Raw genomic sequence first — 26,609 nt, forward strand, 5'->3', positions numbered from 1 at the left:
GGAGGCCTGGTGTGCTGCGATTCATGGGGTTGGAAAGAGTCGGACACGACTGAGCAACTGAACTGAACTGAACTGAACTGCCTTTGGTTAGTCTCAGATTCCCTCCTTCACACCTATCTGGATGCAGCGCTGCAATCACAGGTCACAATTCTCACAGCATCCTGTGCGGTCAACACATTTGAAAGGAGGCCTCCCTCCTCCTTGGCTGATGTATCTGGGGTTGCAGGAAGGCCAGCTGAGCCGGAACTAGTGCCCCGTGACTTGTTGTTAGGGGAGGTGTGTGTTGCTAAAATGAACATTCGATGGGCACCTGTTATATACACATGATATCATTTTTCTCATCAATGAGATCAGCACAGTCAAACATGTGCTCAGTTGTCAGGGAGGGGGCTTTGGAACACTGCTGGGGGAGGTGTTATCGTCTCAGCCCTCCTGGGGAATCCCTGTCCAGCCTGCCGAGTGCGTACCCTGGAATCCAGAACTTCCCGGCTTGACAGGGAACATAATTATACAGAATGGTATAGACTACAATCGCCCTGGATGTGACTCTGTGCAGCAACGTTGTGATGGGAAAGGCATGTGGATAACCTTGAGTCCATCAGAAGGTGTCTGGCAGGAAAAGAAGGAACAAACAGCCGGTGTGTTTTGATTTGGGAAGATCTCCAGGACACGCAGCGGAATGAAAAGAGCAGGCACAGAACATGGCACGAAAGGGAAAGTGAAGGAGGCGAATTTGTGCAGTCTCTTTGGCTGTCGTGGATGACCTAGGGATGGAGACCCAGGAAACCAGGAGGAGTGTGTGTGTGGGAAGGGGAAGCAGACCATGGAGGACACGGGCCTATTGACCTCACTGAATATGAGTCTACAGATAGTTTAGACCAAGTCACTGTGTTATCTATTCAAAATACTGAATTTCAAAACAAGAAAAAAGAAACGGAGTGACCGTCAAGCCATGCTTTAGAGGACAGGTAGGAACAGCCGGGGGGAGTGGAGGGGACAAGGTCAGGAGGAGGGTTGTAGAGGGACATCCAGTTAGTCCTGGAGACACAGAGTGCTGGGCTAAGCGCAGTGTGTCCCCCTGAACTCTGGAGGTCCCTGTGTGGGGGAGTCCATAGGCCATGAGACTCTCAGCCTTGACCTTACTCAGGGTCACTGTTGGGCAAGAGGCAAAAACTGCTCACTAGCCAAGGCCTCTGCTCACCAAACATGGGGCAGCACTCAGTCGACAGACATAGAGGGAACAGGTAGACCAGCAGCCCCGGTGGGGGCTGGGCAGGGGTCAGCCCAAGCCCACAGCCCCGAGACAGCCCAGTTCCTCACCTGCGTGTTCAAAGGGAAGGCAGATTCTTAGCCAGACTTTGCCTGGATAATTCTATGATTCTCCCTTTGGCTTTCTTTTTAAAAAATTTTATTTACTTATTTCAGATTTTAAACATTCATTCATTTAGTTCTGGCTGTGCTGGAACTTTGTTGCTGAGCGGGTTTTCTCTAGTTGCAGGGACGGGGGACTACTCTTTGCTGCAGCGCACGGCCTTCTCATTGGGGTGGCTTCTCTTGTTGCGGAACACGGGCTCTAGGTCACACGGGCATCAGTAGGTGTGGCTCATGGGCTCTAGAGCACCCGCTAAATAGTTGTGGTACATGGGCTTAGCTGCCCTGAGGCACGTGGGGTCTTCCCAGAGCAGAGATCGAACCCGTGTCCCCCGCACTGGCAGGCGGATCCTTAACCACTGGACCACCGGACCACCAGGGAAGGCCTCCCTTTGTCTTTCTATCATCGATTCAGGGACGTGAAGGAAATGAGTATTTTTAGTCTGGTATTACCCACATAAATGTGGCTTGTTTTAAAAACAGTCATAGGTATATGCCTCCATTTTTGTTTTTCTTAATCACAAGACTGAGAAGGAACGTCTCTCCTAGCTGTTGGGCTACCAGAGGCCATGCCATGGGACTGGCAAAGCAGCCCAATCCCTCCTCCCTGTGGTCAGCAGGCCTCTCCTGGGCACAGCTCACTGCCAGGCTGCACACTGAGGGCTGAGTTGAGCTATGATGCGTTCCCTCCAGGACCTGCTTCCACACTTGGGCCCCAAGCATCCTGCTGGTTTGGGGAACTAAGGCAATGGTGGAAGCCCCAGTCTCCAGCACCCCACCCAGGGTGCACGTCCAGCCCTTGCTAGAAGTGAGAGGGGAATGCCAGGCGGGGCCTCTTCCTTCCCTTTGCGGGGAGATTAAAGCAGGATTTCGGTTGGAACTCAGCCCTCGGCAGAACAATAGAAGAAGGGTGAAGTTTCTGCACACAGGTGGTGAAACTGCAAATCAAAGGGACACCTTTATCTCTCCAAGATAAATACCCCTTTTTCTTTCCCTCTCTCTCTCACTGTTTCTCCTTAATCCTCCCAGGAAATCTGAGCATGAAAGCTTTGCAGCTCCCGGTGCCACGGAAAGTTTGAAAGGATTTAAAAAACACTGAAATCTGGGTGAACAATAAGGGGGGGTTTCAAGAACGGAAATTGGGGCCGCAGGGCTGCAGGTGCACCCCTTTGTCCCAGGAGAGCCGGGGACGGGCGCTCCGTGCTCGCCTGGGAGGAGGCGGGCATGGAGTCCACTTTGCACCCGCCTCCGAGTTCCCACATGTCACGAGTTCTCCCACCGCTCCATCCAGGGCCCTGCCTGTGGCCCCGAGAAGCCTGGCCCGCCTCTGTGGCAACCAGCAGGGCCGCCCGTACCTGAGCGCCTCCTGGATGGTCCTGTGAGCCTCGTCGCGATGTTTCATGCCCACCAGGCTGGTGGCCCACTGCTGCAGGATGTGCTTCTTCTCCACGTTGATGGCCTCTATTTCCGTGCAGGCCTGCAATGGAGAGTTGAGGTTACGTGGACGCTGGTCTCACGTCATTAAGCTCAGAGCCCCCAAAAGGACGTCAGAGAGCCCCGAGCTTCCCAAATCACCTTCCTCCTCCGTGACCCTAGCTTTGCTTTATATGCAGCAACAGAAGGACGCATGTGAAATTAAACATGGCTCAAAAGGCCCATCCAACACTTGCCTGAGTCTTGAGCGCCAGCCGTGACATGGGAACAGTAACAGTACCCACATGCTGGGGCCATCAGATCAGACAGGATGGTGCCTGTAGGCCCAGCACACTCAGCTTGACCCCAAGTGCTGGGTCTCATGAATGTCCTTATGTGTCATTCCAGGGGAATCACTGCACTCCTAGCAGTTTGGCCTCATGCTGATTCTTGGAAGGGGCACAGAATGAGGGCTCGGGGGAGGCCCTCTTTAGGCCACGAGCATCTTAGTGGAGATGCTGAGTCCGATCAGCCTCTGCTCTTGCGGGACGTGCATGGTAGACACTGGAGGAGGTCAGAGCGGCCTCGAACACTCACAGGGATGATAAGAGGGCAGAGCTGGATGTGAAAGGAGGCATTGCACTGGGAATCCTACTCCTGTCGTCAGGGCTTTAATAAATCATCTATTCATTACCATTATAGAGCATAAAGTGGTGAGTTAATTATACCATGACTGCTGAGACATTTCTGGATCTGGGTAAGTTATTAACTGAAAAGCCCATTCTGTGGCATGGACCAGCTTGTACACCAATGGTACCCGGCTGAGGCAGAAGGAGCCAAAACTGCTGGGCTCCTCCCCAGGCTGGGCTCAGTGGGGACGGTCAGCCAGAGGCAGGTGCCCTCCCACGGAGCTCCCCAATCTGCCAGACAAGGGCTTGTTGACCAAGGTACAGGCTGAGATGTAAAGACTGAGCTGAATTCAGTTTTTAAATGTTTTAAACACAGTCCCCATTAAAAAAAAAGTGTTCATTCTATGCAAATTAGAATATGTAAATAAGCAAAAAGAAAATAAAAATAATCCCATTATTTGAAGTTTACATTTCTATCACCCTGATGTTATCTTCCTGTGTGTGTGTGTGTGTGTGTGTGTGTGTGTGTGTCTGTTGTATTTGCCGGTGTGTATGCAATCACATTCTATTATTGTTTTATAACTTAGTATTTAAAAGTAGCATATTGTGAATGGGTTTCCATGTCAGCAAATATTTTATTGGTGAGATAGTCCTCTACTGTATGGATATATCATAATTTGTTTAACCAACGTCCTCTTCTTGGGACTTTCTTTGCTATCACACGCAGCACTGTGTCCCCAGGGACTCTCTATTCATTTTCTTCACTGAGTATTTAATGTACAAAAAGTTAATTTGCATGCCCATTTTCCCTGGAATGAAGGCTGAACAGTGATATTTCAGGAGAGTGTGCTAGGGCATGGGGAGGGTGCCTGTGACATGTGGTGCAATACTGCCCTTGAATAAAGATCCTGATGAAGGCACGCTGCACCCCCACTATCAGTGCAGAAGCCCTGCTTCCCTTGCCTTGCTCATCTTCGCCAATTTGGTTGGGAAAACCCCTGCCCTGCCCTCGTCTGTCATCAGTGTCTGTGGTGCACCTGCCACGGCCCCTACCCTCCCCCCAGCCCCCTGCTTCTGGGTGCAGAAAGGCAGGATGAACAAACGTGGGATGGCCCTGTCCTGGCAGGACACAGCCAGCAGGGAGCGGTGGGAGACACAGAAAGACGCAATGGAAGAAAAACGACAGCGTCGTGTGTGTGTGTGTGTGTGTGTGTGTGTGTGTGTGTGTGTGATCAGCACAGAGCAGAAATGTGCGTGGCAGATTCTGGATTGATTTTCAAAATCTCTTTACACCACCAAACTTACTGGTATTATGCTTAGAAAGCCCTCTTCAGCCCAGGACTCTACAAATATTTCTTTTTCTTTCTTCTGGTATAGCTTCCCTCATTTCAATAAATTTGTTTTAGTGTGTGGTATGAGGAAAAGATGTGATTTTTTTCCCCCAAATGATTAACCAAATGTCCCAACACCACTGGGTGCATAACTCACTTGCTCTCCATTAATTTACAATCCATGAAATTTCTAGGCAAACGTTTCCTTGATTCTGGCCTCTCTCACAGGCTCCCACAGCCTACCTGTCTGTCCCTGACTCCAGTAAGTCATTATTTTAGCCACTTGGGCTTTATAGTATTTAATGTTAGGGGGGGACCCACCATCCTGGTTTGTCCTGGACTCCCCTGGTGTTAGCCTAGAAAGTCTCATGTCTCAGGAAACCTGTCATTTCTGGGCAAACAGGCTTCATGAACTTTCCTCCCTGGACACTTCTCTGCTAGTCCTCTGAATTTATATTTTAGGTAAAGTTAAGAATTGCTTTGTTAACTAAAAAGCTTCCCTCTGCCGAGATTCTGATGGGCATTCATTCTAGATTAAGTATACTCACAGGCTGGTGAGAACTGGGCACTTTCCCATGTGGACTCAGGTATATTTGTTTGTTTGTTCAAGCCCACCCATTTGTCTTTCCTTCAGTGAAACTGTTGTTTCTTTCATGCCATCACTGCACGTACGAACATAGATGGTGATTCACAGATTAAAAAGCGACAGCAATTTTGGTTTCCAGTGCCAGTCACTGAACTTGGCGTTGCATTGAGCCTGGGCTCTCTCTTACTCGCCATGGAATGGAGACGTGGGCACTGCCCAGGTGTGCCAGCAGTCCAGGCTGAGAATGGTTAGGGAAACTTCAGCCCTGCTGTTTGCTAAGAAAGAGGTCTGCTGTTGCTAAGAAGCTTGCTAAGGATGTCCCAGCAAGCAGGACAGAATGTCCCAGCTCCTGGGACATCTTCTAGTGTATCACTGCTACGATGAGATTAAGAATACTGGCCATCAGTCAGCTGGTATCATTACCGTGAGTCAGTCAGATGCTCTGAGATGCTTATGAGGACAGACAGATGTGCAGGGGGTGGGCCCGCTAACTGAGGGCTCAGTCAGCCTCTCAGCAGGCATGCAGGCACTTCCCAGGCACTGCCAGATGGCGTGGGTGATGCGTACCTCACTCACTGCTTTCCTGAGCATCTGAGTGTCTTTAGCCTGTGCGTGGTACTGGGCCTCAAACAGGGAGGTTTGTTCTTCCAGCTGGTTGGCTCGGGTGGTCAGCCGGTCCACGTGCAGGTCCTAGAAGGGCAGAGATAAGATGCATGGTGAGACGATAAGGGATAAGATGCATGGTTGGTCCCCACCAACCCAGACCCATGTCAGCGATCCCAGGCTGGACACGGCTCCCCTAGGGCTGTGGTATTCAAACAGGGGCAAGGCTGACTGGGAAATCCAAGGTGTAGCCATCGTCACGTGGGCATCATCTTTGCAGAATACCTGCTGCTTCTTCTCCAGCTCAGCCCGCATGCGCTGGGCTTCTGACTTCTTCACGACTTGCTTCATCACTTGGATGTCATCACGCACGTCCTGGTCTATGTTCTGCATGTAGAAGAGATGCAGAGCCAGGGTCTCCATCTCGGTTTGCAGAGCTGCCACTGGGAAGAGAGGGGGAGGGTGTCCCACACTGCACACAGACCAACACAAACGCAGCACTTCTCCCCCCACTGTGGGATGGGCCTGAGAAACAGCCTTAAAACTACAAAGACCCAGACCATGTCATCAAAGACCTTACAGTCTATTAATAGGTGGAGAGACAGAATATATAACAACCTACACAGCATATTAAAAAGCAGAGACATTACTTTGCCAACAAAGGTCCGTCTAGTCAAGGCTATGGTTTTTCCAGTAGTCATGTACGGATGTGAGAGTTGGACTATAAAGAAAGCTGAGTGCCGAAGAATTGATGCTTTTGAACCGCGGTGTTGGAAAAGACTCTTGAGAGTTCCTTGGACTGCAAGGAGATCCAACCAGTCCATTCTAAAGGAAGTCAGTCCTGAATATTCACTGAAGGACTGATGTTGAAGCTGAAACTCCAATACTTTGGCCACCTGATGCAAAGAACTGACTCTTGGAAAAAACCCTGATGCTGGGAAAGATTGAAGGCAAAAGGAGGGGACGATAGAGGATGAGATGGCTGGATGGTATCACTGACTCAATGGACATGAGTTTGAGTAAACTCTGGGAGTTGGTGATGGACAGGGAGGCCTGTCATGCTGTAGTCCATGAGGTCGCAAAGAGTTGGACATAACTGAGCGACTGAACTGAACTGATGCCCATCAATTGCAACATGCTCTCCAACTCCCACCACATGTTAGAGATTCTTCATGTCCAAGGATGTTTTGAAACAGTGTCAAGGTTATGAGGCCTTGTGTGAATTTTACAGATTTCTTACCACATGGAGTTGGCAACATCAGGTTCGGTCCTAAATCTCCTGGGAGAAAAACCAGCCTGAAGGGTGGGCTGAACACCACTGAAGTATGGGTTCCTTGTAACAAAACTCTCATGAGATGGATTTATAAGCTAGAACATCAGCTTATTTAGGGAGATAGACTTCCACCAGTAACTGTTCACTGGTGTAGAGCATTCCTTATTCAGTGTGTAGATCCAAATGGAAAATCGATTTATAGATTGAAAGGCTGCTGGGTGAATATCATATTAGAGTCAGGTGTTTCTGAAGGATGGACTTAAACTTGACAAACACATTTTTTTTTAACATCCAAGATGATTTAAAAACTCTAACACTAGGGAATTCTTTGGGTCCCATGTGGATAAGAATTATAGGGGAGGGGAATGGAGGGGGTACAGGGAAAAGAGGGGGGAGTTTTGTAGAAAGGGTGGTTGCTGGGTGGACTGTAGGAGTGTATCTGGGGAGAGGGTCTTTAAAGAGGTCATTAAGGTAAAATGAGGTCACTAGGGTGGGCCCGAACGACTGGTGTCTTTAGGAGAAGAGGAGGTTAGGACATAGACACACAGTGGATGGGCCCCTGTGTGGACACAGGGAGACGATGACTGTCCACAAGCCCAGGAGATTGGCCTCAGGTAGAACCACCCTGCCAACACCTTGATCATGTACATCTTGCCTCCAAAATTACAAGAAAGCAAACTTCCATTGCTCAAGTCGCCCGGCCTATGGCCCTTTGCTATGGCAGACAGCGCTGAATAACCCACCCTACCTGAATCAGGGAGCTTGCCCACCCTTCCTCCAGGGCACTCACTTCTGCCCCCTCTTTCCTTCTTTTCTGGCTGAGTGACTGAGAGCCAATATTTCAAAATTTTTTTTAATTAAAAAAATTTTATTCATTTATTTTATCTTTGCCTGCACTGGGTCACCGTTGCTACAAGCAGGCTTTCTCTAGTTGCGGCGAGCGGGGGCTGCATTCTAGCTGCGGTGCTTGGGCTTCTCATTGCAGTGGCTTCTCTGTTGCAGAGCATGGGCTTTAGGGCCTGTGGGTTCAGTCGTTGTGGCTCAGGGACTAAGTTGCCCCACAGCATGTGGGATCTTCCCAGACCAGGGATAGAACCCATGTCCCTTGCATTGACAGGCAGATTCTTACCACTAGATCATTAGGGAAGTGCTCAAATATTCTTTTTAATTTGTATTCTTTGAACATTAGTGAAATCAAGTCTGTTTTCACAGTATGAAGACCGGCTGTCCTTTTCCTTCTTTGACTTGCCTGCTCATACCATCACCCCTTCTTCTAGAGCAGGATAGTAGTCTTTTACCTATTAGGCTTTGAAGGGCCCTTCATGTAATAAGACAGGGTGGGCAGAGTCTTGAAAAGCACCCATGAGCTCTGCCCTGGTGTCACTCCTGAGATCAGGTTGTGTTTTGTGGCAAAAAGGGTAATTATCAGACGGGCCTGACCTCAGCAGGTGAGTCCTCTAGAAGCAGAGTTTTCTTGATCTGGTGTTAGAAAAGGAAGTCGGAAAGATATGCAGGGTCAACAGGCTTTGCTTAGCATGAAATAGGAGTCTAAGTGTTCCTTTTTGGATGGTCAAATGAGCGAAAATATTTAGTGATTTTAAAGTGCAATCTGTACATTCAATTTGCAGTAAATAGATAGATTCCAGAGTAAACTTCCTGGAACTCCTTACTCTGCACCATTGATCTATTTGCCCATTTTTTTCCCTTGAGCCATTTTGTTTCTATTGCTGTAGATTGATACAGTGCTTTGATACCTGTTAGGACAATATTCCCTCATTACACTTCTTTTTCAAAATTTTCTTGGATATTCTTACGCATTTAGTGTTCCAAGCGATCTTGAAAATCAATTTGTTGAGAATGGAGAATTTTTAAGGTATTGCTCTGGAATAATTTCTAGCAAGCATTGATAAGAGGGAAAAAGCAAGGAACAGAGTGGTGGGCATAGTACACAGCTACTTGTTTAAAAAAATAGAAAAAAATACCACACCCTTATAACTTTGCTTTTATATGCAAAAATATCTTTAAAAGAATATACAAGAATCAATAATACCATTGTGACTCTGCAGAGGGGGCTGGGCTGGGCCAGAGGGAGACTCCAGAGAGCTTCAATTTTGTATTATTGCTCCTCAAAAATAATAAATAACTATGTTAAATAAATTCAAGCTCGCCCAAACATCCCATTGTGGATTTTAACTGGACTTGCAGTGAACTGCTTGTTAATTTAGAGAAATAACATTTATATACTATGCATCCTCCCATCCCATTATAATCATGACTGTTCCATTTATTTAAATGTTTTATATCCTTTAGTAAAGTTTTATTGTTTTTCTTCAGACAGGTTCGCTTGCTTCTTTTTATTGATTGACTGATTTGGCTGCGCTGGGTCTTCCTTGCTGTGTGTGGGCCTTTTCTAGTTGTGGTGTGTGGGTTTCTCATTGTGATGGCTCCTCTTGTTGCAGAGCACGGGCTTCAGGGCGTGCGGGCTCAGTCACTGTGGCACAGGCTTAGTTGCCCCAGTGCATGTGGGATCCTCCAGGGCCAGGGATCTAACCCATGTCCCCTGCCTGGGCAGATGGATTCTTAACTGCTGGACCACCAGGGAAGTCTGGTTCACTTGCTTCTGATTAGACTTATTCCTAAGTATTTTATGGCTGTTATAGCTATCATGGATGAGATTTTTAAAATTACACTAATAATTCATAATCGGATATGACTGGCAGAAAAGAAAATTATAACTCTGGTATTCAGTTACTTTATAGATTTCTTATTGCTTTTATTTGCTTCTTTTTCAACAGTAATCTTGAATCTTCTAGGTAAACAATCATACCATTGGTGGAGAATGAGTTTCATGATGTCATATCCAGAATCTATACTTTGTTTATATTTTCTGTTTACTTTCATAGCTGGAACGTCCAAAACAGTGTATCCTCATCTCATTCCTTACCTTAGCTATGATCACTCCAGGGCTTTCCACTGAGTAAAACTGTCTTATTAGTTGCTGATAAACACTTACAAAGAAATTTCCTTCTACCCTAGTTTAGGATGAATAATGAGTTTTATTCAAATATCCACTGGGCATCCACCCAGAAAATCTTTTTGTTCTCTCTCCTTTAAGAAAAAAGTGCAGTGAATCAGTATATTTCCTAATTTCAAATTATTCCAGAATTAAGCCCTTCTTCACTAGGAGCCATTTTTTTCTTTTCATATATTGCTGAACCTAATCTTTTGTTGCTGAGCAAAAGTTTAATATTTGCTAATATTTTATTTAGGATTTTCATATCATGTAAGTAGGATCACTATGTTTTTGTACACTGTAAGCTTTTTCCAGTAAGGATTATACTGAGAATTATAAAACAAGCCTGGGAAGAATTTCCCAAAATTTCCACCCTCTGGAGGGTTGAATAACAGGGAATGTCTGGTTTTGTCCTGTCTGTAATCCTATGGCATTTCCCTCCTTTTACCTTTGGAATTTAAAAATTTCACCAACTATGTCTGGGCATGTTTATTTTTTCTTCCACCCACCTGGCCCTACATGAGTCTTTACACCTGAAAATTCATCTTTCTTGAACTCATGCAAACGTTTTCCTCTGATGTCATTGGTTAATGCCCCTAATCTCCTGGAATTCCTATGTTATGGGTGCTGACTTTACCAGACCTACAACCATGTCTTTTATCTCTTTCTCAGAATGTCCATCACTTTGGGTTTTTGTTCTGAATTCTGGATAGAATTCCTCACACTGGACTTTTAGTATACAAATTCAGTTGTTCAATTTTCAGCAGTGCTGATTTATCTATTTCGTACTTTTTTGGGGAGGGGGGGATGTTGCTGCTGCTGCTGCTCCTGCTGCTAAGTTGCTTCAGTCGTGTCCGACTCTGTGCGACCCCATAGACAGCAGCCCACTAGGCTCCTCTGTCCCTGGGATTCTCCAGGCAAGAACACAGGAGTGGGTTGCCATTTCCTTCTCCAGTGCATGAAAGTGAAAAGTGAAAGTGAAGTTGCTCAGTCGTGTCCGACTCTTAGCGACCCCATGGACTGCAGCCTACCAGGCTCCTCCGTCCATGGGATTTTCCAGGCAACAGTACTGGAGTGGGGTGCCATTGCCTTCTCCGACGGGGGGATGATGATTCTATTTTTTAATTCTGAGTGTCCTTTTCTCTAATAGTTGTTTTCCATTTGACTGGTGAGATAGCCTCTAAAATCTCACGTCAAACACCAGTTGCACATGCTCTGTTTTCAGAACCTGATGCTTGTCTGTGGAGAGGTCTGCTCTCCTGTCTGGGGATGGCTGCTGTGGACTCACACTTGGGTGTGACGGTTACTGACTGGTGGGTTTCACCTCCCTCCCAGGTAAGGTGGGCAACCGTAGACACTGTCCAGAGGCAAAGGCCCATGTTTCACCTACAGGACTGGGCAGTGGCAGCACCTGGTGGGCAGGGCTGCGACCATCACCCAAATTCCTTAGTTCAAAGAAGGGAGAAATGGTGCTGTGAGGTGGGTCCTTGCTCGGTGGAGCAAGCTCTGCCCCTGCTCCCTGGTGACCTCCAGAAAGGACACAATGTCCATAAAGACAACTGGATCTTTCCAGAAGCCCATCTGCGCTTGAGCCTCTGATGAGGGTGCTGGTGACCACTGACTGCCCCTTTGTGGAGGGAGTGGGGGACTTGTATCCTCTTTCAAACTGGTCTAACTTCTGTTATAACTGGAGGATGTGGCTCCACTGTTCCAGTGTGAGTGCCCTGCTCTTCTCTTTTTGGTAATTCTGTTAATTTGGTGATAATCAGGGAGGGGTGCTCCCTAAGTGAGCACTTCCCCAACTCTGTCCAGAATCCTCTCCTACATTTCTCAGGGTCCAAAATGCTTCTTTCCATTGACAGTTGAGATACAGGTGTGATTCTGTTTTCTTGCAAATTCTTTTAGGTTACTTCCCCCATTATAATAGTCACACAGAGGTGACGAAGAAAGTCGGAAACACGAAAAACACAAAAACTGAAGTAATCTGCTGCGACCACGCTGTTCACTGTGGCCCACTGCCTTGCTCTGTGCAGGGCTTCGCTCTGGTAGGAACAGTGACTAGTCCTAGCCCCGTGGTCTCTTCTGCTCCAGAGTCACCTGCTCCCCTTAACCCACCGCATGGCCTGGGGCTGCAGGGCTCTGGATCATGGGTCCCTGCACTTTGGATTGGCCTCACCTATACCTCCCCACCTGCTTAAACCCTGCCCATTCCCACTCTTCCCTGCTTTCTGGAGACCCTATCTTCCATCCCAGCAGCCCAGCAGCCTCTCCCACTTTTGACTCCATAAACCCAACCTGCCGGCTTTTAGTGTTTGCTGCTTTGCCTAATTAGGTGCATTTTAAGACATGTCTTTCCTTCCTAAAAAGGATGGGAATGCCTCCAGGATGTGAACACATCTTGCCTTTCATGATATCCCACAGTGGTCAGGACAGCACATGGGGACACCCCTTGGGGTCATGATGGCACTTGGGCCACCCCACCCGGTTGCAAAGGTATTCAGGGATTCGATGGCAGGTGAGGATCCCCTTGGGGTCTCTGTGGCATGTGGGGACACCTTCAAGGACGCGGAGCTGCCTTACGCTTTTTGCGCTCCTCGTTGGCAGTCTCACAGGTCTTGGCGTAGAGCAAGCGCACCCTCCGCAGCTCCTCCTCCTTCTGCTGCCTTGTGCACGCAGCGATGGAGTGGCGGTCGTGACTTTTCTCAAGCTGCATCTGCAGGCGGGCCAGGTGCTGCTGGACCCCGTAAAGATTCACCCCTAACTCCTGCCGCTGGACTCGGCTTTGCTTGGTGGCCACGCTCTGCACCAGAGAGAGAAACTACGTCATGGAGATGCAGGAGGGAGCACAGCTGAGTGGGAGGTGGGACAGGTACGCACCAGTTCTTGAAGTTCCAGCCTCATTTTCTCTATCTGCCGGTTAAGGTAGCTCTTCAGGGCAGCCTGGAATCTTATCATCAGGGGCTAGAACAATGGAAGAGCATAGCCAGTTATTGTCCTGTCCCCTCCAGGGCTTAGCCACAGCTCTTGGTGGGGCGGAGACAGAAATGACTTTCATACTGGGTGCTCCCCACTTCTGCCCAGGATTCTTCAGAAGTCACTTGTGGTCTCACCGTAGGCACTGAAGGACCTGAGTGCATATTTTGACAAAATGACAGGATGAGCTGGGGTGGTGGTACTGGTTTAATTCCTGGAGCTGAAGAGCAGTGATTAGCAGAGCCTTGGATGCCAGCACCAAATGAACTTTGAGCCCCATTTCCCACTGCAACCTTAGTGCCAGTCAAGACCCATCCTTCCCACTTGCCAGAGGCATGGGACACGCAAGGCAATGGCTCTCAGTGGAGGTGACCGTGCTCCCACCTAAAGTCTGGAGACATTTCTGGCCATCACAACCAAGATGGCGCTGCTGGCATCTGGTGGGCGGAGGCCCCGGGGTGCTCCTCAGCACCCTACAGTGCTCAGGAAGCCCCCACCACAAAGAAATGCTGAGTCTGAGTGAATGAACCTGAATGGAGAATACACTTGACACGGTGGCAGCCCAAAGCCTGCAGATTATCTATTCGGGGAGCAGATGAAACAGAGCATGGCATTTGCTGGGTAAAAGGCGGGCCGTGGAGGCTCCAGGCAGAATAGGGCAAATGCGGCAGTGTCTCTAAGTCCAACTTCGCCTGTGTGGGGCAAAAGCAAACCCCCCGAATGTCTTACGTGGTCTGGGTCCAAGACCACCAGCTGGGATCTGTCTTCTTCCGCCTCATCGCTGCTCTCAGATTCCACTGTCTCCACCAGGACCCCTTCCTCCACCATGCTTAGCTGCTGGATCCTGTCCACGAAGGAGGACGCGGCTCCCTCCCTGGGGTGGGTGTCGGGCTCTAGGGGGACAAGTAAGGGGGGAACAGCAAATGTTATTGAGGAGTTAATAGAGTGCTTCTCTGGGGGGAGTTCATCAGAAAGCTAAATGCCCAGCCTCGTGCAACATGAGGGAAAAGAGAAAGACAAAGCACCCCCTTGGGTTAGGGTTCACAATGCTATTCACAGGGTCTTCTGCTCATGAATTTTCTCCTAGCTAATTCAACATATTTTGTAGGAATGATGGAACTTTAAAGGTAGACAAGAAGCAAACACATTTTGTGGATACCTTTTAATACATAAGTAATGAACAGAAAGGGGGCTTCTTAATGATGGACTAGATTTTTTTTTTTTTTTTAAAGGAAAACAACGGATACGATTGAAAAGCAATCAGTGAGGCTCAAGTTTCAGCTTTTCTTCCTTCCTGAGCTGGAGAGATCCTGTTTGGTTTCTAACTCATTTACATGAGTGCTGCCTGCACGTCACTTGCAGGTTAGGTGAGGTTTTGTTGGCTGGATCGTCTGCACACCACCATCAAATGGAATACTTGTTGTTGTTTAGTCACTAAGCACTATCTCCCAGAGTTTGCTCAAACTCATGTCCACTGAGTCGGTGATGCCATCCAACCATCTCATCCTCTGTTATCCCCTTCTCCTCCGGCCCTCAATCTTTCCCAGCATCAGAGTCTTTTCCAATGAGTCAGCTCTTCCCATCAGGTTATATACAATATAAAATAACCCAATCTGCTTTCTCATGTACTCAACACTGGGATACCAGAACCAAGTGGAAAGATAGGGATGTGCCTGAAAGCACCATGGAAAACTCAGCCCACAGGGACATGTTTAGGGCCAAGCTCCCCTCAGACCAGAAGGCCAGGGCTGTGTCACTGGATTTCGGTCCAGGCTTGGTTCTGCCACTTAAATGGTTAAGTTACTTAATGACTCTCATGGTGTGTAAAATGGAGAACAGTTCCTTCCTCACCAGGTAAGTGAAAGGATTAAATTAGATAGACCAGAACAAATGTTCCACGTGTCTTATCCATCTCTATTAACGACATTTTTATCTTTAGGCTCACAGCCCAACAGGAAACGAGGTAACACGGGGCGAAGGAGTGGGAGCCCTTGCACAGAAGGGGATGGGAAGCGGCCTGTCCCGTGGTACCTGACTCCAGGGTGAAGGGCACCTCTGTGCCCGGAGGCAGCTCGTCAAGACTCAGGGATGTGTCGCTGCTCCCCGGGCTCTGTCTGAGGTGATGCCCAGCCTCCAGAGGAAAGACCTTCTGCTGGGGCGCTCCCTGGGATTATATAGAGCAAATACAACCAAATCTGAATTTATGAGGGTTTAGTCAGGACTAAGGCCTTATTCAAATTTGATTATTACAGTGTTCAAAATTTAACACAGTTGGTAAAGCAATAGAAAATTGCTTGCATATCATTTGGCTTTCGCAATTGTCAAAACAAAAAACACCTGCCTCCACCCCAATGAGGGATTTAGGAGTGGTCTCTGCCCATCTAGATCTGTAGCAAAGTGTAAACACTGAGGCATGGGCATGTGCTGGATGTGAGTTTCTTTATTTCCAAATACTGCTCTCCCCGAGGCTGGTAAACAGCATTTCTGAACGCCTGAGCCCTGTCCAGGGTCTCCCGAGAGAGCTGTTTCTTCTCTTCTTTCAAACGGTTTCACTTTGGGGACATTTCCAGAAGAAAATGTTTTCCCAAGCACCTGGCTCCGTTTTAACTCTAAAGGGGACTCTTGCAGTGATTATCGTTGACAATAACTACTGCTGCTGATGAACTGGTGAACATGAGTAAGGGCAGACAATGACCCTCCATGGGACCCTGCAAGGTGGATGCCAGGCGTTTCTGTCTCCTGCAAGGGAAGCAGCTCACGGAGGCTGAAGACCTTGCTTAAGTTCGCCTAGCCAACCAAGGGCTGTCTCAACGCCCAGCTCCTGCTTTTTCCAGCTGTTTTTCCTCAGGTGATGCTGCTTCTAGAAATGACTTCTGAGGCATCCAGAACCACAGTGACATTCATGGGAGCCCAGGGTCCAAAGCCTACCTCTGGGGGGTCCAGAAAGGGCTTTTCTTAATGACCACACCGATGACCCAGCAGCTCCCACTCCACAGTTAAGTTACTTGAGAGCTAGGAGGAGGGAAATAGGGTTCTCTCTTAGGGTTTGTCTCTGCCCTTCTGGTTGATCAAATTTGGAGACTGTTTCCCAGTGAGTTTTCTTTTTCTTATAAAGTAAGAGGTTTTATTAAGATACCAAGCCATACTGTTTTTTTCTCTCATACCAATCTTCTTTTTAAAAAGAATTATTTATTTACCTATTTATTTGGTTGCTCTGGGTCTTAGCTGAGTCATGAGGGTTCTTTAGATGCAGCATGTGGAATCAACCAGGGATTGAACCTGGGATCCTTGCATCAGGAAGGCAGAGTCTCAGCCACCAGACCACCAGAGAAGTTCCCCAGGTGAGTTTTCTAGAAACTAAACTTGAGGATGCAAACTGGGTTTACAGCTCAGCAAGCGACCTATGCTTTAATACTCCTGGCTGTGTTTGGTTGCTTGTTTTTTCAGCCATGCCATGTGGCTTGTAGGATCTTAGTTCCCCAATCAGGGACTGAACCCAGGCCCTTGGCACTGAAAGTGCAGAGTTCTAACTATTGGACCATCTGGGAATTCTCGGTCCTGGCTATCTCATAAAGGAGGGCACTGTTTAGTTGTTAAAATCTTACAAGTGGTTTTGATATGCTTTTGTCATTTGTAGTCATAAAGCTTAATTATGGTGCATCAAATATTGAATCATGTGATTCTCTAAAGTTATTATCTCTTTAGCTTTCACAGGGTGGGGAGGAACTTCACAGTTCAGAGCAAGCATGACTGCCACCATAGCTGCATGCCTCTGGGTAAGGAAGTCCTTTGGCTCCTCAGTTTCCTAATCTGAGCAATGGGGATAATAATAGTTCCCACCTTATGGGGTTGTTGTCACTGAGACAACACATGTAAAGGGCATGGAAGTGTCCAGTCCAGAGTACATGATGAATAAATATAATGCCTTCTCTTCCTGCCCTACCCCTCACTTCCCTTCTAGAACAATCAAACCTAAAGCCAACAGGTGGAGTTGACCCAGTATGGAGTGATGAGTCTGGACAAAATGAGGAAGGTGGGTTCCAGAGACTGTCCCCAAGGTGAGACACAGGTATCAGGCCTGGGCCTGGCGAGGAAGGTCTTGGCACGGAGAGTTACAGCCCAGACATTTGGGGGCTTGCCCATCAGTAATGGACAAGCTGAACTGAGGCACCACCTGATAGAACACCAGAAAAACATGGCATCCTTCAGTGACATTCTAAACCTGGAGACCTGAAAATACCAGGCAGAACCAAGCTGAGGGACATTCTACAAAACAGCTGGCCTGGGACCTTTAAAAGCGTCAAGGTCATCAAGGTCCAGGACAGATTGAGAAGACTAAAGAGACGATACAGCTGAAAGCGGCAGGCGATTCTGAAGTGGAGCTCTACTATAAAACACATTACTAGGACACTTGGTGAAGGAAGCCTGAGGTGTATTTGGTAATGTAACACATTGATTTTGATAATTATCACATGGCTGTTTGTGGAAAACATGTATGAAAACATTGGGAGGTAATTTACTGTCAAATGCTTTTAAAAAAAATTCTTAAAACTTCTTTAAGGTATTCCAGTTTTTCTGTGTGTACTTGATTAAAAAGTTCTTTAAGGTACTCAGTTTTTCTGTGTGTACTTGATTTAAAAGTAAAAAGTAAAAGTAACCCTATAACTATTATTATCCACAGCTGCTCTGTCCAGTCTGGTAACCACTTATAACAGTTGGATATATACATTTAAACTAATTAGAATCCTCAAAAGGTGAAAAGTTCAGTTTCTCTATCTCCCTGGCCACATTTTAAGTGCTCTGTAGTCACACGTGACTAATGGTTACCATACTGGACGGCGCAGATAGAGAGCATTTTCATTATCATGTAGAGTTTTACTGGACGGTGTTGCTCTGGAGACTGGACACCCGGATGCCCTTACGTGGAATGTTTCCAACTTGGGTTTGGGAACACAAAGGAGGGTCCAGAAACTCTTGGCCTATGATGGTGGCTCCTGAGACTTAAGTTTGCTAAGACATTTCTAACAGGCATTGCCATGTGAACTATTTATAGTGTACCCTGAGTTCCTCACATAGATTTACAAACGTCATGAGCAGTAAAACACTATAGACCTCAGGCTACTCACCTGGTTCATTTGCTCAGACAGGCCTAATACTTGCTGGGAGCTCTTTGTGGTGACGAACCCCATTCCTGTGGATTTGGATGGGTGGGGGGCCTCTCTGTCCTCAAGACCCATTTCCCTCCTTGCTCCTTCATACGGGTGTGCGCGGTCAAGTTCATCTTTTGGTCCCTCCCCAAGACTGATGTCTGAGGAAGCCAGATCTAGAGAACTGACTTCCCCTTCAGGGGACATGGCTTCCAAATCAGATTCTAATTCCTCTTCTAATTCAAATTCCTCTTCCATTTCCATTTCCCCTTGGCTTCCTCCATAGTCCCCCTGGGCTGTGACTTCCCCATCATTTTCAATTTCCCTTTCGGAATGCTCTGTAGCACCCTCAGCTTCTTCATTTCTCTGGTCGTTGCTCTTCTCCATCGACGATACCTGTAGCTATGAAGCAGGAAAAAAAAAATCAGGAGACAGATTGTAAAGGATCTTGTGAGATTTTATCCTTAGTAAGGTAATTATAATGATGGGAAAACTGCATCTATACACTCGGAGCATCGCTAAGAGATTATGTTTCATAGTTTAGCTTATCTGCTCTTTCTTTTTTTGGTAAATATCTTGCATCCTTTGTTACAGGAAATGAGCTCTGAAAAACTCAGGGTGATCTAGGTGTGGGATATCCAAGGCATTCTTGATGAGCCATCCACACTTCAGAAGGAGGAGGAAGGAAACTAGGTTTCTCTGCAACTGAACTGAGTCTGTTCCAGAGCAAGGTCATAGGATCATCGTGCAATTTTCTTAAACAAATCTGAACTCTAATTCCTAGTAAAAACAGCCTAGACTAATTCATCCCACAAGGAACTTCACCTTGCCGCCTTCAACATTCTGGTCCTCTTCTCCTTCAGAAGACGATTTGCCTCCCAAGTGAGACCTGGTGGCGGAGAAACAATTGAACAGTTTCAAATAACATCTTTCTTTCTCTTGGCATTTCTCCCCTCCTCACTGTCTATATATCTAGTTTTTATATTTACTTGTTAACTGTCTGCCTTCTCTCTAGGCTGATGGCCATGACCTTGTCACCAATACCAGCACTAGACCATGCCTGTCACACGGCACAAGAATCACTCCAAGAATGAGCGAAAAATGCAATGATTGAAACATTTAAGGAACAGTACAAGTAGATTATGCTAGAAGGTCACTTTAAATATACTTGTGTTTGTGACAAAATGGGGAAAATAAAAAACAAAATAGGAGAAAATTGCACAAAAAGGACAAATACTCTAGAAACTTTTAGTTTCCCTATGATTTGGATAGTACAAGAATGTCACATTCTTAAAACTGTTTTTTTTTCTAATTAAAAGTCAAACTAATACAGCAATATGTGACACAGACAATGAAAATCCCCTGTGACTTCTCTCCTGTTCAAGATAACAAGACGTAATAGTAAGAGATTTAAGGATATTTTTTATGTATTATTTTTTATTTTTTAGATATTTATTTGGCTGTGCCAGGTCTTAGTTGTGGCATGGTCTAGTTTCCTGATCAGGGATTGAACCCAGGCTCCCTGCTTTGAGAACATAGAGCCTTAGCCACTGGGCCACAAGGAAAGCCCCAAGGATATCTTCTTTCAAATATTTTTCTGTGCATTTAAAGCCACCCATCCACCAAATTAGAGATCACACTATATACACTGTTTTGGATTTAGTCTTTTCATTTATTGTAATCTGGACTTTTCCATGTCAGTAGACGCAGACCCACCTTAAAAAAAAAAAAAAGAAAGAAAGAAAGAAAGAAACAATACAGAGGTGTCCAATGTGAAAGGTAAATTTTTAAAAATAGTCTCTATCCTTTTAAACAAAGTGTAAGAGAGCAGAGGCCTGGTGGTCCTGTGTTTACCTGACTACAGCCTATCTGTGTGCTCAAGGCATTCACGGTGGGGCTGCCTGGCCATACCGAACCCAGTCCATCACCTGCCACCTCCAATCCCGGTGAGGTTGGGCTGGTCTCCCTCTCACTGACCTCGCTGGGCGGCATCCAGCACAGAGACCCCTGCTCTTAGGGCTCTGCAGCAGGGATTATCAAGCATCGTGGTTGCCATGGTTACTGTGGACTGAGCAAGTCCGGGGTTTCAGAGACAGGAGCGCCCAGAAAACGGGAAAAAGGGAGGGTACGGGAGAGGACAAAGGGATGAGAGGTGAGAAGGCAGAAGGGCGTGCAGGAATGTGGGGGTGACCGGGGAGGTCAGGAAAGGCCCAGAGAGAGGGGAGGCAGGGGTACAGGAGAGAGGAAAAGGGCATGGAAGGGAAGGGGTGCCTGGGGGGCTATGGGAAGGGGGAGGTGTGGGGGCAGCTCCAAGGCCCCAGATCCCTAGGCCCGTTTACCCGCCAGCGCTGCCGTCCGGCTCCGCCATCTCCAGTTGCTATGCGACGCCGTCAACATCCGGCGGGCAGGGACCACGCGCTGGGCTTGCAGTGCAGGAGGCCTTTGTGCCATTTGTGTACACTAGAAACACAGAATATTTAACTCTGTAAATGTATTAAAGGATAAATACGCATCTTCTCCATCTCTAAGTCCGAGCTCTACCTAGCCTGACTCAGTTTCTGTAAAGCGACAACCGTGTCAACGTGTGTCCTGCCGGCCACTCTGGCGCCCCAGGGGCTCGCGCAGGGCACCCGGGAAGCCGGGGACATGGGACGGCCAAGTGTCCTGAGGATGGCAGGAAGAGGCAGGGGCGCGAGGGGGTCCGGAGCCGGCCGCGCCTTCGGGGACCGAGCCTCCGCCTAGTGCCTGCCTGTCCATCTCCGGACCTGGGGGGCTCAGTACCCCCTTTCCGAGGTTCTTGCGAAGAATTCATGGCGGGAGAGGGATGCCCCGTGGCCTCCTGGTGGGTGTTGTTCTCTTCCTATCCCAAAATAGGAAAAACAAAAGCAGAGGGGGGGACAGAGAGGGCGAGCACGCACGTGGGACGTCCCAAGGGTCCTGCCTTTACTCCGGGGGCCACGGGGCTTCCCACTGGGGCAAAGTCCCGGGGCCGGAGGCCCGGGCGGGCGGCGAGGCCCGGAATAGGAAGGGGGCGTCCGGGCCGGGGCCTGGTATCGGAGAGCGGAAGGTGACTGGGGCAGTTCCGCGACACGGTTGGGGCCGGGTTGGGACTGGGGCTGGCGGGGGTGGGGTGGGCGGTGGGTCTGATTGGGCCGGGGGCCGGGTTGGGCCGGGGGGCGGGCCGGGGGCCGGGCCTCGCCGCGCGTCCCCGCCCCACCAAACCTCACTGGCGGCGGCTGCAGAGGCGGCGGAGGCGGCTCCGGGAGCCGGCGCAAATCCGGCCCCGGGTGCGGGACCCGGGTGGGTATCGGGGACCTGCCGGGGGCCGCGGGGGCGGGGCCTGAGGGGCCGGCGGGGGACCGGGCAGCGCCCCTCGGCGGGACGGGCTGGGGGCGCGCGGGGCGCGTGGGCCTGCAGCCGCGGGGCCCGGGAGGGGCCGGGGTCTGGCCGCAGCGCAGAGAGGTGCAGGGCAGAGCAGGAGTGGGGCGGCAGGATCACGCGGGGAGCTCCCTGAGGGCCCCCTCCGCGGTGGGTTCTGGCGCCCTGGGCAGGGAGTGGGCCTAATTTGAGGAGACTCGGTCTCAGGCTGTCTGAATCTGTGGTCCGGAGAACTTGCGGTCTTTGTCTGGCTGGATCGTCAGAGCACGCGAATGAGAACTTGTAGGGGCCCGCCGTTTGCCGACACAGCCCCCCAAAGTGTGTGTTTCACCCGCACGGGGCGCGCGCTTAACATTCTCGGCCTTGGGGTGGGTGGTCTGGCTGCTTAAGAGCCGCAGGTCATGAAACTCACACCCTTTAGGCCCGAGCTCTTCCTCTTGATCTTTTCTTAAATGATAATAAAAGAAAGGAAGAAAAAAATAGAAAGAAAAGAAAAAGGGAAAAGAAAGAAAAAAAAAAAAAAACCGGCAATTTAAGAGTTCTAAATATAACCTAAGGCACGCTGCCAGAAGGCATGAATCTTGAAATCCTGTTATTCCCACACTCGGAAGTTGGTGTCATATGTTGGCCACAACCTAGTTCAGATTCTATTCAGAAACAGAAAACGAGATAATACGTTCACTTTTCTTACCATGAAGTTTGTTTTACTGTCTCCTCAAGTTCATAAGAGAAGCCAGGCCAGCCCCTGTGTCTGGTCCCCTTGATCCTTCTTTACCACCTGCAGGCACCAATTTCTATGTCTGTAAAGAGGGAACTGGTTCTCAAAAACCAGCCATGTGATGGAGCATATTATCAAAGGGCAGGGGCAAAGGCCCAAAGGGAGAATTCCATTCTAAATCTGTCACAGATTGATTAGAGAACTTAAAAAAAAAAAATCTGTGTGTTTGTTTTAGAAATTCCCCACTAGAAACATCAATATTTTGTTGATTAGCAAACATTAAACACTTTTAAGGACCAGGAAAACTTTTGCAAAGAAAAGATTATTAAAGTGAGGAAAGCCTCTTAGTATTAACTGTGAAACTCATTCACGGCCGTGTGTTGTTGGTATTGGAAGGCTTGTTCTCTGCTGAGTGCACTTGGCTTGTGGAGCGTTCGTGGTCAGCAGAGTCTCAGAATATGACTAAGGAAAGTTCTTATCAGTGGAATTTTTTAATCCTCCAGTCATGATGATTGTTATGTAAATAGATTCTGATTATCTTGCATGAATTAAACCCATAAAATCAGGAACTGAAGTGATCCCCATTTGATAGGTAGAAACACTGACACTTAAATTCCCCCAGTTCACGCATCCCGGAGTGACAGAAGTACAGGCCTTGGGCCCAGGATGCTCCAGCTCCACTGTACCACACTGTACCACAAAACCACTGTACCATACTCCCCCCGCCCTCTTGCCCCTACAACTCACGTGCACACATTCTCCCTGCCCTAGGGACTTAGAATAACATGGTTCACTCTGCCAAGTGATTCATAAACATTTGAGAGAGTGAGGACTAACCGATGTCACCACTAGCTGCTAGTATCAATTCAGTTGAGTCTATAAAAAGCCCCCCAGGCCTCAGTGTAAAGGCATCTGAGATGATAGCCTCTGGGTTTGCAGAACCCTACCTACAACTGCTGGTCTCCCTGGCTCAGGTTTTGGGTAGCTCAGTGCATGGGTTTAAAACATGGCCTCTGAATATAGACTGCTGGATTTGAATGCCAACCCAGTGCATAGTACTGACTTAATGCTACTGTGCCTTGGTTTCTCCATCTGTAAAATGGGAGTATTATAACCTGTCACAAAGTTCTGTTACAACAGTTATCTAAAGTACCTAGTACCTGGCTCATTCAAAGTTCCTGTTAATATAAGTGTTTAATTATTATTAGTGACCATTGTTTGGATTTTTCACATTTAACTAGATTGGTAAAAATATTTGGTTTTGTTTTTTGGTTCCTTGTATATGTGGTCCATCAGGTGGAAAGCTGATCATAAGCAGAAGTGGCATTCTCCATTTAGATATATTTACAGTCTCTCTTTTTTTTTTTAGTTTTAAAATGTGGACATTTATTATTACAAAATCAACTGGTTTGATTTTAAAAAACTACTATATTTTAAAATAATACAAATACAAGTTAAAATAATTGTAAACTGTCATTCTTTTGAGTGCAAACAAATAGTTACCCAAAGAAGAAATAAAACCTCCTTGTGTGCTCAGTTGTTAAGTTGTGTCCAACTCTTTGCGACCCCATGGACTGTATCCCACCAGGCTCCTCTGTCCATGAGATTTTCCAGGCAAGAATACTGGAATGTGTTGCCATATCCTTCCCCATAGATATATTTACACTCTTGATAATTTTGTGGGGTGCTGGGTCCCCCTGGGCCGACCAGGGACCAGGGTGACCAGGTTGCCTGGCAACGCAAATCTGGAGTAGAGATTTTAACTTGTCCCCCCACATCCAGCCAAGGGTTCCCAGTTTTCTCCACAGGCCTGAATCCTCTCCTATAAAATTAGTGAATTAGCTTCATACAGTGGTACAGTTGGGGAGGGTGACTTTAAACATGAAGGATCTGTAGCAGTGAAGGTTGGTTTTATTGGTGTACTTTGTTATTGTACATTTTTCTATTGTATTAGATTTATGAATGTTGATGAGGCCATTGCACACAGAAGGCACATACTTCTCCCAGCCCACCCCCACCTCCTCGAAAATGACATAGGGAATCTTTTCCCACTCACTTCCATGTTGGTGGTTTTGATGCTAGCAACCACCCACGTGTCCTCTGGGCACTTGGTCTTGCATCTGTAATAAATCTGCTTTGATGAACTGCCTGATGATATGTGATCTGAAGCATGTCCTTTACTCCATCTTCTGAACTGATATAGCCATCCTCAGAGAGGAGAAATCAGGCACTTAAGACTTGTTTAAAAAAAAAGATCAAGTTCACCTTCTGCATGTAGTAGCCTCAGTTGTAAGGCTAGTACAAGGAAAGAACTGAAAGAACCCAAATGCATTATCCAATCTGAACGGCATTCCCTTCTCTGCCTGAGCCTCCAATGGAGAGTCTTTCCAGGTGTTTAGAGCTGATTGGAGAAGGAAATGGCAACCCACTCCAGTGTTCTTGCCTGGAGAATCCCAGGGATGGGGGAGCCTGGTGGGCTGCCATCTATGGGGTCGCACAGAGACGGACACGACTGAAGCGACTTAGCAGCAGCAGCAGAAGCAGAGCTGATATACAAGATGAGGGGTCTGTATGGACTCACCTGACTGCATACAGAGATGTGGTAGTATCTTTTCCATGCTCTTTCTAGATTGGCTCCTATAGAAACCACAATCACCTGGGTGCACCCTGAGCCTGTGTCTGAACCTGCTTGCACACTTTGGTGTTTGCTCTGGTTTTCCACTGAGTGACCCTGAATTCAAGTGGTTGATAAATTGGTTGTTACACTCTCTGGCATTGGAATCAGGACAAAGGACATATCTGTCAGATGGCATTTGATACCTTTATGATTTTTCAATTTCTTCTATTTTTTAATGTTTATTTGGCTGTGCTGGGTCTTAGTTACAACATGTGGGATCTAGTTCCCTGATCAGGGATCAAACCCAGGCCCCCTGCATTAGGAACACAGAGTCTTAGCCACTGGACCACCAGGGAAGTCCTGGTTTTTCAGTTTCTGGAGCTAAAATGCTTTCCCTGAGGAAGATCAAGTGTGTTGCATTCCGGGGGTGTTGTCAGTATGTTCCCCCCCAGTTTGATTTCTGTTTTGTGGTGCATTAGCTACTCCTTTGCCACAGACACTGAGAACCTCTCTGTGTTAAAGTTTATAGGCACAATATAGAGGTCAGATGCCCCTCATCCACTTTGGGGTTGGTCAGTGGTTTCCTGGTTGGCTTTACCCTTTTCCTTGCTTTTTGGGTTTAGTCCTTCCTCAGTATGGATCCTGACTCATCTTTGAGTCTGTTTCTCCTTGCAGGCCCCCCTTCCTTGGCATGTTGGGGGAGGTGGTTTGAGGGTATTTTCTGTCCAGGGGCATGGGCAGCAGATGGTCTTTCTCTGGATAGGCAGAGGGTTTGGGGTTTTCCAAGGAGTGGGTGATAATTGAAGTGACAACTGGACAGTTGGGAGAGGAAAAACAGCTAAGCAGGCCACCAGGTCTTCCCTCACCCTCGTTTCTTTAACTGTCTTCTCCAGTTACGGCCTCTTGAGTGTCCTTTTTCCTTATGGCAGTTGGCCCAGGGCCCCAGCTCTAGGATTTCTACCCTAAACTTCATTCCTTCGATTTAACTGCAAGTGGACTGTGTTGTCCTCACTTCCACACAGAGGGCCCCACGCACAGCAGCCCTATCTTTGGGCCACGATCTTTTCCATGTTAATCCTGAATGCAAAACACAAGTGCAGCAAATATATTTCTCTTCTGCAATGATCCCATAATTTGAACTTAAATAAGAAGAGGGGTGATATCAGCTCCCAGGTGTCTTATCTGGGCAACGAGACTGAAGAAGACCCAACTTCCCCAAACTGTGCACCCCAAAGAAAAGTTTCCTGATCTGCAATATTTGTATCACCCATTGAACTGCAAAACCGGATGTTCCCCAAAAGACTGAGGTGCATGTGCCTGGCTCTAGGAGAGAAAACCAGGGCCTCTTGTGAGGTGTATTAGCAGCAGATGTTTTATGAGAGGAAAACAATCCTTGTTTGCCTGTGCCTGGTTCATGTTTAAGATGGCATTACCATGTCCCTGCTCTGTGTTGATTGGTCTTTGAGGGCAAAGCAGATGAACCAGTTTCTTCTGCTCATCTGGCAGGTGACCAGAACTCAGGGCAGTTTGCTCCTGAGCGGTGTGACAGTGGCAAGG

At 47.7% G+C, this 26,609-nt stretch overlaps 1 protein-coding gene across 1 annotated transcript in view; it reads right to left on the minus strand.

Annotated features, from left to right (window-relative positions):
- CCDC40 (coiled-coil domain 40 molecular ruler complex subunit) overlaps positions 1-18,726 on the minus strand; it is a 41,157-nt gene extending 22,431 nt beyond the window's left edge. The window contains exons 1-8 of the mRNA XM_068977510.1: positions 18,319-18,726; positions 15,224-15,356; positions 13,922-14,085; positions 13,095-13,180; positions 12,800-13,017; positions 6,219-6,376; positions 5,898-6,020; positions 2,727-2,848 (exon numbers count right to left, since the gene is read on the minus strand). Coding sequence (XP_068833611.1) covers positions 2,727-2,848; positions 5,898-6,020; positions 6,219-6,376; positions 12,800-13,017; positions 13,095-13,180; positions 13,922-14,085; positions 15,224-15,356; positions 18,319-18,726 — 1,412 coding nt within the window. The remainder of the gene's footprint in view (positions 1-2,726; positions 2,849-5,897; positions 6,021-6,218; positions 6,377-12,799; positions 13,018-13,094; positions 13,181-13,921; positions 14,086-15,223; positions 15,357-18,318) is intronic.
- Positions 18,727-26,609: the final 7,883 nt, after the last annotated feature.

Source organism: Capricornis sumatraensis, chromosome 8 (assembly GCF_032405125.1).
Source record: "Capricornis sumatraensis isolate serow.1 chromosome 8, serow.2, whole genome shotgun sequence".
Lineage (NCBI taxonomy): Eukaryota > Metazoa > Chordata > Mammalia > Artiodactyla > Bovidae > Capricornis > Capricornis sumatraensis.